The 12,656-nt window shown below is 38.5% G+C and overlaps 1 protein-coding gene across 1 annotated transcript; it reads left to right on the forward strand.

Annotated features, from left to right (window-relative positions):
- Positions 1-239: 239 nt before the first annotated feature.
- LOC139729263 (exopolyphosphatase PRUNE1-like) lies at positions 240-10,994 on the forward strand. Its single transcript, XM_071640194.1, has 5 exons — positions 240-311; positions 4,442-4,546; positions 7,706-8,102; positions 9,994-10,149; positions 10,897-10,994. The coding sequence occupies exons 1-5, from the start codon at positions 240-242 to the stop codon at positions 10,992-10,994; spliced, it is 828 nt and encodes a 275-aa protein (XP_071496295.1).
- The last annotated feature ends 1,662 nt before the right edge of the window (positions 10,995-12,656 follow it).

Consider the following 12,656-nt stretch of genomic DNA (forward strand, 5'->3'; position numbering starts at 1 on the left):
ATAAGATAAGTTGTAATGGGAACTATGGCAGTGGATGTATATGAAGAGATGACCAAGTGGGTGTGTCGATGTCTGAAATAGCAGGTGATTATATAGTGTGTAATGAAGAGAAAATTTTGGCAACCCATCAAAAAAGTTTGTGTTAAATCATATTGGCATATCACCATGTGACAGCCATCTAGACCAATGTGATCCGTCCGGCACAGAGGGTGCTTGGGGGATTAGAGGGAGGAAAATCTATGTTAGGTGTTCGTGATCCCCCGCCCCCTTCTACTGCTATGAACGTGTCGCAGGATTTCTCCGTGTCCACGGTGAGCATTAATTAAGGAAACTGTAATTGGCAATTCCTGGGTTGGCGCATTTTAGGGACAGGACACCTGGGAACGGCAAATAGACGTCATTCGTGTCATTGGACTGAGTCGTGGGGATAATCAACATGGGGGTGTCGATCAGAGGGTCAGCCGTTGGAAGAATTAAGATGGGATAGGGGTGGAGCAGAGCTACACTAGGAGTGCGAATGGGTTCCTTTATGATAGTTTCCTCAATCAGTCTTTTCAAGTGGAGGCTGCCACACCCTCATTAATTGTTGTGATGTCTGAGACTGATAGCTTGTGTTAAGCCAGGACCTTCACAATGAATATCCTGTCGGGACAAAATAACGAGCATTTGTCGTGCTGCTGCAATTTATATTACTAGAGGAAATATTTACAATCACATGAGGAATGTGTGAGCCAAACAGTGGATGGCATGAAAAAAAGGCAAGAATCAGACAGGAACATTCAAATCTTTTCAGTACTCTAAGTAGATAGACAGAAATGTTAAATCTGTAATTGATTCGCAAATAGAAGTTGAAAGGACTGTTATCAAGGTTGGCTATTCAAAACATGTCTAGCCCACTTCATATAAATGAAGACAGATAAATGATTAAATGCAACTGTACAATGTATTTGCCTGCTTACAATGTAGTCTTGCATTGCACTTCAATCACTCTTACTATATTTCCTTGGTTTGTGCAACACCAAATATTTAGTTTATTTTGCTTTGAAAAAATTGTCAATGAAATTCTGCGGGAAGATGCTCCATGGTAGCATGCGTAATAAAGAAGATAGTTTTCTTACAATTAGATCATTGTTTCATATTGGGTAAGATGGGTCTTCTTGGGTTCTCATCCACGATGACACTAATATGTGTATGCTTGAGTATTTGCAGTTTTACTCAAGATGGAGAGGTGCTTTTGCCATTTTTTTCTTTGAGTTCAGAGATTGACTTTATTTGCCACAGCCTTTCACCTTGTGCCTCGTCCCAAAACACACTAATGAACCTGAGTCTTGCCAGGTTCCCTCCACGAGAAACATATTTGTTAACCTTGGCAACAGAGCACAACAAAGGGCACCCAATCTGTCGGATGGAAGTCCTAAAGTTCACCATCGCAGGAAGTGACAAATTTGGGTACTTTCACTGACGTACAGAGGCGTATTTACAGGCCAGCTGTTAGACATCTAGTCAACAACTAAACTGGCCTGCTGATTAGGGTGCAGAGTTTTTTTTTTCTACACAATGCTTGTGTTCCTGTACTGTAAATAGTTTTTGAAAGACAAGTTCACCTTCATATCGATAAACCATTCAAAAGTTATGAGTTTTAAAGTTTCTGTGCAGTCACTGCTGGATGAGAAGACTATTTACTGCACTGTACAGTATGATGTCACATGTGTAGAACAATATGTAATTTTTGGAAAAAAGTACACATTCCCTCAACTCTCTACTGATGTATGTTAATTCCCCTTGCCTTCTGAAAGATGCAAGTCGTGCTCCTTTATAATGTGAAAAAAAGTGAAAATATATTAAATTTGTACCATTCTACACATGTGACATCACAAGCTGTAGTAGCCTTCTCATCCAGCGACGGCGGCATTGAAGCTTCAAAACTTCATAACTTTCGAACGGATTGTCTGCTTTTCCTCAAACTTTCACTGATGTGTTCTACTAATATTGCTACATTCTCTCAGTCCTTAATCATATGAAAGTGAGCTTGTCCTTTAAGTCTTCCTGTTTGTGATGCACTGCTCAGCAAAGCTGCCAAGTCCTCATGATTCTGTGAGGGGCTCTATAAAAACTTCAGAATATATAATATGTTTATGTCTTACCAAGAAGAGTTTGAAGAAGCCTCATTGAGTTGGGAGTTAGTTTTACCTTTTTTGCAACAAACCAAGCATCTCTCTGAATACGACACTGAACATAAAACAATGACTCTTTTGTTTAGACAGTACTAAAATTGCGATTTCGCACATGAAAAAAATATGATAACTAGAAAAACCCCGTAGAACACGGACCTCCGGCAAGCAGCTCATTTCCACCCATATTATACATGCATGCTGAAAATGGCCCAATCTCCCAATATAGAAGCCTCTTGTTTATGTCATCAGCTTCCAGCTATGCGGCGCCTTGACCAAGCTGAGCACGCACTTTAGAGCACATTTGCAAATTTCAAATACGTGCAGCTTGAACTCCCAAGTTCATTGCCCCTTTTTGCCCAAAGATCAAAAATCCTTTAAAAATCCATAAAAATTCCCAGATCACTACCAAAATTTTATCATCAGTTCCTCGTGTCAATATCAATTTTTTTTTCCCGCAAGTTTCATTCAATTAATCCATTCACAACTTTTTGAGTTATTTTGCAAACAGACAAACAAATGGACAAATCAACATCTATGAAAACATAATTTCCTCCTTCCTCGGGGAGATAATAATGTCACCTCAATATACAATTTGTACAATGTAACCTCCTGGAATTTGATGGGGATGATGCTACCCCTGGCATAGAAGTGAGTGATCTATGATTTGACCTTTGAGTACATGCTGATCCTGATGACGTGCATTAGACAACTAGACCAGTATCAATTTCTGCAGGAGTCAAGCATGTGAATACACTTTACCATCACCCTGACACAGATTCTTTGTCACTGTAAATAAGGGGTTTCGAAAGGAGGTGACACATTGTGATTATGCAACAGAATATTTCCGTCATTTGTCTGGTAATTCTTTGAACCAGGAAGTATATATCAGATACACTGTATATATACCAGTCTATCCTGCATGGGAAATACACAGTGCTCTTTTACAGAAATTACTCATCCTCAAACACTTGTTAAAACTTCAGCCTTGATTCCACCCCGGTGTCATACTGAGGTTACACGCTATCTTTGCTCGAAAAAGTTGCAGACGACATTGATCAAAGAAAACAAGCACGTAAAGCAAGCAAGAAAAAAAAAGATACATGGTCAATGACAGTCACACATTTGGAGACCTGCGTATCGTTCTTTTTTCTTTCTTTCTTTTTTTGGTCATGATTCGCAGACCCTAAATCATGTTGGAAATTAGTATAATCAACGTGTCATGGTGTATTACAGCTGTTGTTTTAATTTGTCATTGTTGTTATGATTAAGATTAAGTGGAATATTACAGATGGGCCATCCCTTTTGCATTCCTTCCCAAATAGCACAGAACATGATATATTCCACCAGAATGACAAGACTATTATAAAACTATAACATTTCTGTGATGTTTGAAGGTTGTTAGCTGTTAAAATTCAGATAATGCACCAAATGCTCACCGTAACGTATTCTGTGTACGAGGCACAGCTGCATATAATCCTCCTGTGGTTGTAATATGATACTTCTACTTTGAACAAAAGATATGCATGTTAAAGCTGTCAGAAAGGAAGAATTCACTAGCTTCTTTTACTTTGTTATCTGTGGCAAATAACAACACACCACTTACATGAACTACATACATGTAAGTGCATCACACAGGTCTGTAAAACTAGACTAGTAGTTTAGATTTGTAATTTTTTCGTAGTACGAAAAAATTATTTGAATCTTAACGGTCAATTTAACTCAACAACTAAAGACCCTCTTGAGTTCAAAATTTACAGGAGGTTTCCAAATAGTGTTTTCTTCAATACCTAAGTGTTCTCACCAAATTTTCAAAAATTTGCATGCAAAAGGGATGATATGTCTTCAAAACTTTACTACCAGATTTCAGCGCATTTCTAGATAGCTGACTTTGTGAACATGCTCATTTGGAGATAAATGGACTTGGAGTGACTGTAAGGTACAACATAATTCAGCATGTACACATTGTATGCATTACCTTTATATGAATCACATCAGTAGAAAAAGAAAAGAAAAGAAAAAGACAGTTACTAACTGCATTCAATGCATTGACCCAAGTGTTGAAGACATTTCATGTATTGATAGCTTTGAATATTAGTAGCCATAATTTAGCCCGTGTGAGAAGGTACCACATTATATGCCAAATGACACATTGCAGTGACTATATCGGTCCAGGGACCCACTCATCCTGTGGTGTAGTCACCAAAGCCGAGTGCATCGCTTCAAGATTGAATATTTGCTATATATTACTTCTTCACGCTCTCTCGCAGAAATCAATTTCACAGACCGATTGGGTCCACCTGGTGATCGGGAATGAAGCATGTGACCTGGATTCAACGGTCTCGGCAATAACGTATGCCTATCACCTGTCACAGGTAAGGATATATGTGAAACCAGTCTATTTAAATGGAAATAATTTTACAAGCTAATCTTCGTCACAACCAATACCTTTTTAAAGATGTGTATACTTGTCTTTGCTGAGAAAATAGAAACAAAACTGTCTCCTTCATGATAAAATGCCAAGAAGGCGATGACTAGAATACTTCATAAAGATAAAAATGGTATTTAAATGTGTAGTGTTCCTCTGTTGCTCAAGATAACAGCTCATTGTGCTACATGTAGATAATTTTTGGCATTCAACTCACAATGCCATTTTGATATCTTGTTTCAAGTTGAATGGAAGAGTATAATAAGCATGTCTAAATGTGATGCAAATCCAAGGAATATCTTTTCGATCTTGCTGTTCAGTTAATCAATAACTGAAAGACAAACTGTTTCTCTTTATGTGCCATTATGATATTGAGTGCAGTGCTTTGATATGATATTTTACTGTGAAATAACAATTTCTGAACTTTTGTTCATTAGCCCAAGCAGTTAAGGTGTGGGGATAAGCTGGGGGAAGAATTTATAAGCCTATATTGATAGGTAAAATGTTAAAAGAGGGTATGGACGTGATGGTTTGGGAGATAAATTGGTCTAAATCTACCATTGCCATCAACATTTTCAATGTTGCCCTAGTTTTCAGCAACCTGTACATATTATCTACGTCATGCATAATATGTAAAAATCATCATCATGGTTTGTCGATTGATACCCAAATGTGTGCTGAAGTATATTTGCTCAGCAATCTATATGATGCACTCTGTTATAGTTTTCTTTTATGTAATCTATTCGTCCAGAAAAATTTGAATTTCTGACTTGCCAGACCATTGTAAAATATACAAGAAGGATAGATGAACAGAAATGCTCATCAGGTTATGCTTGTTTTAAAGAGGGTATACACAGGAGAAATTAAAAGCATAACAATTTCTTGTTTATATGCAAACTGCTCTGCAAGTAATATGCTTTTTGATATGGGAAAGACAGTTTTATTGAAAAAGATAAGTTTAAAGTTAATATGAGGAAGGAAGGTACATTTTAGGCGATATTTCTCGTGATTGCCAAATTTCCAATTCTTTCCATGTGTGTGTGTTTGTGTGTTTGCAGATATGAAAAGGGCTCCCAAAGGGATTTCTACTGTAAAGCTACTACACTGTATTGTTGAATTCCCATGCTTTTGTATGTGTGTGTGTGTGTGTGTGTGTGTGTGTGTGTGTGTGTGTGTGTGTGTGTGTGTGTGAGAAACCTGTATGGCAAGGGTATGTATAGAGTAATAATAAAATGCAGTATAGCAATTATGGTCAACTGTCAACCTTTGCTGTTAATAATTGATGTAGTCCATTTTGGTTGTTATGAATGCTAATTAGTAACCATACAAAAATCTGTAGCTTCAGATAGTAGATGTTCAATACATGTATGTACTGTACATCTAGATACATTGTATGGCAACCGCAATGATCATTTTCCTGTGCTGCTCGACAGTGCTCTCTGAAGAGCTTATGATCTGACTGTGTTGATCCCTACATTGCATTGTATACATGTAGGTACACATGTACACGTATGCTCTATACTCCTGCTTACTAGCCAGTAAAAACAATTTTAAGTAAACAAACAAACGAGCAAAAAGCTTCAGCTTAAGAAAGTAGTTTACCAAGGACTGTTAAATTTAGCCCAAGCCTATGTTGGAAAATGATGGCAAATTTTGTTAAACTGTTTTTAAAAATTAATGTATCATCTATGCAGTGTGTAATGGATGTTTGTTATTGGTGTCTCCTCCCACCCCCACCCCTTCCCTTGCATTCGACAAAGGTCATTGTTCATCACAAGGTCCAGAGTAAGCACATGGTCTTGTGCAATTTGTTGCTCTGTCATGGCACAGTTGCTGTGGTAATATGCATGTGCAGAGTTCGTCCCAAACAAACATGGCCGGCTGCTGATTGGTTGATATATGACGGTCCCCTGTTGCCATGACTCACTGGATTTCTTAAGTTCGTGACCCTGAAACTGCACTCAAATTAACGGCAAATGCAGTGTGGCGCATCTATTTTTGCACAAGGTTACTCTATGCCTGTGATTAGGTGCCATGTATAATTAGCACAATCTGTGCATCCATGGTCTTTTAGTCTAGTCCGGGAATAAATTATGTTTTGCCAGGTTTTTAAAGTATGGATAAACAGGAACTGAATTTTGCCATCGATGAATATATTGGAGGATTAATCAAGGGTGCTCAAACGTGTAGGAAAAGCCAAGGAAACCCATTGGGGAATCAAAATTAACAATTGTCACATGCCTAGTACAGGAATAGTTATGTAATCGCTCATAAACATTGATATGCATAAAATATTCACCCGCATTTTGCATTAAAAAAAAGGACAAAAAGAAAAAGAAAACAGCTGCTGATTGAAAGTATGAGAATGTCCTTGAATGTCACATGATCTTAATTTCTTCTTTCCAGCCACTGAAGCATATGTTTGGGAAGTTTTGTTTGTTTTTTGTTCAGAGGAGAATATCAGGAGCTCAACTATACTTTTTCCATAATTTCATTTTATAATTTCTATAATTTAATCTTATTAAGTTTGATTATATTGTAACCATGCTATTTTATCACCTGACTTTGTATCGGGAAGTGAATAAAAGAGAAATATAAGAGCCAACATTATGGAAAGCAGATGTGATATCAATTTCCAATCCGATGAGATCACATTTAATGTAAATCTCATGGAAAGAAAAGAAAAAGAAGCTAATGAAATCATCTTCTTTATTCAGGGTAGCCTCTTCTTTGGCAAAGTCACTGCTCTACCAGAAGGCATTGACATCATTATTACCCTAGCATTACCACGTATGAGAGGGACATGGGGGTGGTAAACATATCTTGTCCAAGGACTTGGCACTTGATGGGATTTGAACACATGATCTCCAATGGAAAGTTTAAGAGTCTTTTTAACTTTACCATGGTGACCCTACAAGGGAGATGGTTTTGTGTCCTGATTTCTGAGGTCCATTTAAATAATGACAAAAGTAATTTGCCAAAGCTGGCTGTACATTGCATTAGCAGCAGTTCAGTCTTCACTTATCAACATGCTTGTTGTATGACCATGCCTTTTTCTTATCAATAATTCATAGAGAGAATTCCTAATTATTGTTTCTCCATCTAGAAACCACACAGAGGAGATGAGGAAGTCCGGACATACATACCAGTCTTGAATGTTCCTCGATCCGAGCTCCCCCTGAGGACGGAGGTGACCCACTTGCTTCCAGAGTGCGGAGTGTGCCTGGAGAACCTTGTGTGCCGAGACGAGGTGGCACTCGAGTCCCTCCCAAATCTGTCCGTGACCCTCGTGGACCACAATGTGACCGTGAGAAGGGATGCCTGGCTGGACTCGCACGTGGTGGAAGTGATCGATCATCGCCCGAACGCTCGCCACGATGATGGGAGCAGGACCATCAGCATTACCTTGGAGATGGTTGGGTCCTGCTCCACACTGGTGGCTAGGATACTCCTGGAGGAGCAGGCAGCAATCTTGGATCCTAATCTTATCAAATTGTTATTAGGTGAGTGTCATTGAATAATTTGTTGTGCTAGTGATGATGGTCTATTATCAAAAGTGGGATAAAGCACTGGACGCGAATTTGAATTCTTCAAACATACATACATCCATTGGTATGTGAAATTATTTTCAACACCAGCCTAATATATTTCAAAGCCTTTATTTGTGTGATGACTATAGAACTGTTGTGGCACACTTGCAGACATGTCAATGGCTGCGTTTATCAACTTTCCCCAGTTTAAACGACTTTCGAAAGCCCTTTCGATAGCCCTTTCGATAGCCCTTTCCATAGCCCTTTCGAAAGCCCTTTCCATAGCCCTTTCGAAAGCCCTGTCTACTCCCTGTACTATTAATGTCCCGCTTGTTTTCGTCGGCTGCGTTTATCAACTTTCGATAGCCCTTTCCATAGCCCTTTCCATAGCCCTTTCGAGAGCCCTTTCCAAAGCCCTGACTGCCTGTACTATTAATGTGCCGCTTGTTTTCTGAGACGGGACGGCGAAAAGCAATTACCATCATAAAGACATATCTTCCTTTGAGAGTGGCGAGTCATGACACAATGCCACATGAATCAATTGTCTTCCTGCGTATCTGTGAGGCAGCTCCAGTTTAGCACATACTTCAAATATTTCTGAGTGGCGGCATGAGACATGGGATCAAAGGGAATGAGACTGTTGTTACTCTATTTCTCAAACCTTGTTGGTGAAAGAAACACCTTCTTGTTCCAAGCATATGCGTGCATTACACACAGCTGTATGTATACACCTGTGTACACGTACTCGTGTGCACTTTACGTGGCGCGCGTCTTTTCAGAAACCGGAAACGCATGGTTGCGTAACCACAGTAGGGCGACCTAAAGGGCTATCAAAACAGCTTTGCGTTTATCAACTTCGAAAGGCTTTTACAAACAGGTTTCTGATAACCTGTTTAGGAAACCTGTTTGGATCGTCACAAATTTGGGGCTTTCGAAAAGGCTTTCCTAAAGGGCTTTCAAAACAGCTCTGCGTTTATCAACTCATGAAAATTCCTTGAAAGCTGTTTGGATAACCTGTTTCTGCCGAGAAAGGAGAGTTGATAAACGCATCCTTTCGTAAAAGGCTTTCCTAAAGGGCTTTCAAAACAGCTTTGCGTTTATCAACTCTTAAAAATTCCTTGAAAGCTGTTTGGATAACCTGTTTCTGCCGAGAAAAGGAGTTGATAAACGCAGCCAATGTCTCATGGACTGAGTGTTTAACCTGCTACTACCTGGATTTTTTTTTTCAGTGTCAGTCCATACTCACTGAAAAATGCAGTGAATTTCATGGGTTCATAAAATTTAGCTGTCTGTAGGTTGTTTTTTGTTTTTCTTTTTCTTTTTCTGTATGGACCACATATATAAGTTTACAATGTTGTGTTCATGCTTTTTTTTTCTTTCAAAATAGTCAAGTGGACATCATGCAAGACTACACATATTGTTTGTGAGACTTCTTCATTTTGCATTTTTTTCAAGATGATGACATGATAGCTCACAAAGGAAACATTGCTCTTTCTTGTGGATTACTCATGGTTTGTCTCTCCTTGTTTTTGTCTAAAACTCTATTTTATTTCTACACAGAGGAGAGCAAGGTAAACCGAAAAGCAATTCTTTTCTCCCAGTCTGAATCGATATCAAGCTCTATGACAAATGTGTGCTATTTCTGCTTTAGGAAGCCCATCCAGGGAGCATTTTGGAACTGGATTAGATCAATTAACCCATTGAGGACAGGCTGATTTTACTATAACGCGCATTTCCCAGAGACACTTGCCCGAGTATACTCGGGACTCGTCCTCAACGGGTTAATGAATATTTCCATGTGGGTTACACTTTGTTATTTTGCGGAGAGAAATCAAGGCATATTGATATTTGTCTTGTCTGGCAGGTACAATTCTACTGGACAATGTGAACATGTCAGAGGCAGCAGGGAAGAAGACAGCAACAGACGTGGACGTTGCTGACAAGCTTGAAGCTCTATGTCCATCCATCGATCGTCAAAGGTTGTTCGGCAGTGTACAGGCCGCAAAGTTTGATATATCAGGTAACAGTTTCTCTTTAGTTTACAGTGTGAATTTCATGTCTGTATTCCTTTCTTTTTTTCCAGCTGTCTCATATACTGTTTTGATCTCATGTTGAAAGAGTCTCATAATGAGTGTTTGATCCTTGCACTCCTTCCAATTTTTCTAGATTTGTCTCTTTTTTTTACTTTTAATCATTCTACCGGGTATCTGTTAATTTGTTAATCTGGTAATTTTAGTCCTAATTGTCTAAATGAAAAGGTCTGATGAAACTATTGTCGGTATGAAAAGAAAAGAAAAGAAATTCTTTAACTGAGGTCATAGTGTGGGATCGATGAACTCATAACTGAATATAACAAAACCAAATATTCTAAGAGTATTGGTCATATTTCAGTCTTCTAATTTGAGTTTTGGATTGTGATGTCAAATCTGCCCATTCCTACCACACACCTTTGGTATGTACAATTCTGATACTACAATGTACCAGTATATCAGGAGCCAACTAAATTGACGAGTTATTAGCTTATTTACACCTTACTCTGTAAAGATTTACCCAGTGTTAAATGCCTTGCTGGGAACCACAACACAACAACTGCAAATCAGCTTTCAAGATTATTTTGGTTGTTGCCCATAGTAGTGGCAATTGTTCCAACATTGCTACCATTGGAGGTCTTGTGCAACAGAACCTTGGACTGACAGGCAATCTTTTGAGTTGGCCTCGATGTATGGTACCTAACACTTGTCAGGATCATCTTCTGTTTTGTTGTCAGTTGTGAACGGGAATGGTATATCAGCGGTCACTTGGCTCCTAGTCGCGGTGACTCGCGGAATGCCATTTTTGCATTACAATGGTGTCATCACAGCTTGAAACAATTAAAGGCTTCAGGGAGAGAGAGAGAGAGAGAGAGAGATAGAAGGAGAGAGACCTCCCACAGCATTTAACAATATGATGGGGTTTCCAGCCGCTGTTCCCATTAGGGTCCTGTCGTTTGTCTGTAGGCTCGTTGTGTACCTTGGTGCCTAACGAGGCGAAACAGGCGACCACTCACAGCAACTGCTTGTGCGTATGTTGTGTGACGTGAGAGGCTGTTTTCCTATTTATAGCATGGTAGCCACAGCAAGCTGTGCTTAATATCACTTATTTCAGATTTTTTTTTTTTTTGGTTCACTCCAACTGCTCTCCCTCTCCCGAGCAATCTGTTTTGTATGCTCTACTCCTGTCAGCATTTTCGGGTAAATTTATTCATACGTTACGGGCTAGAGCTTAGGTCTGTTTTTTACCACCTCTGTGTTTTTAAACACATCATTTTAGAAAAAGGGATAATTAGTACTAGAAACACAATGGCTCATATGATAGAATGAGTGACCAAGATTTAATGATTAGTTACATAATCAATACCTCATTTCCGTCATGATTTGGGAGATGGAATAATACTGGGAATACATGTACACTGGCTTGTTTGCAGGAATTAGTGACCAAGGTTGATTAATTACATAATCAATACCTCCTTTTCATCATGATTTCGTGATTGTCCATGAGAACATTGGCTTGTTGGTTAAGTTGATTGCTCTTCTAGGCTTGTTTTATGGTTAATGCTCAGTGTCATTTCATACAAAAGCAAGTAATACTCCTTTCCTAATTGGCATAGTGCAGAGAGTCCATCTTACCCCTGTAGTCTCCTGTTTGAGCTCTGTCCTTCAGTGCACTTTTTCTATGCCCGTATTTGTGGTGACACGCCCCCAAATGTGTAGTGAAGTTAGCACTATGCAACAGCTGGTTTTAGACACACCTTCACTGAGGATATCAATTTTGGTGGCTGAATATGTTCAGCCAACTCTGAATCGCACACACACACACACACACACACACACACACACATAATTCAATTCAATTCAATTCAATTTATTTCCACAAATCTGATAAAAGAGGCAATTACATTGTACATGACAGCATACAAAGGACATCATAAAGGCAAAATAAAAAACATACAAAACATAGGCGTTATATCAAGAGAAGTAGAGGAATCAACATAGGCTTAAACCAGTCTTTCAAGGTCAATCCCCAAGAAATATACATTCAATTATACATTGACAAGACAAAACACACATCATAAAAACTTAAACAGAAGACAATACTAAGTACAAAACTGACAAGAGACAAAACAACAAGGGACAAAACAACAAGGCAAGTTAGCTTAATATGTTAATCCTTATACATAATAATTTGATTAGAAATCATACAAAAGCAGAAAAATTATTGACTTAATAAGTATATCTTATATCTTTTCTTAAATAAATTCAGACTGTTGATACACTTTGGCAAAGCATTCCATAAAGAAGGACCAGCATAACATATTGTTCGTCTGGAGTGATTATATCTATAATTTGGGATATACAAATTATAAAATTGCCGAGTATTATATAAAAACATAAAAACAAATAAACATATAAACACATGAAACCCAGCATTTTAAATGAGTCTGCATTTGCACGAAATCATTATTATGATGTTGACATTGTAATAAAGCAG

Source organism: Diadema antillarum, unplaced genomic scaffold, assembly GCF_040938485.1.
Source record: "Diadema antillarum isolate AM-2024a unplaced genomic scaffold, OU_Dant_1.0 seq00000231_RagTag, whole genome shotgun sequence".
NCBI lineage: Eukaryota > Metazoa > Echinodermata > Echinoidea > Diadematoida > Diadematidae > Diadema > Diadema antillarum.

What these genes read in the sequence shown, in the direction of transcription:
- LOC139729263 (XM_071640194.1), top strand. Translation starts at nt 240, where the DNA reads ATGTTAGGTGTTCGTGATCCCCCGCCCCCTTCTACTGCTATGAACGTG. An exon ending in AGGATTTCTCCGTGTCCACG is followed by an intron (nt 312 to 4,441) that starts GTGAGCATTAAT and finishes GCTCTCTCGCAG; the next exon opens with AAATCAATTTCACAGACCGA. An exon ending in TCTTATCAAATTGTTATTAG is followed by an intron (nt 8,103 to 9,993) that starts GTGAGTGTCATT and finishes CTTGTCTGGCAG; the next exon opens with GTACAATTCTACTGGACAAT.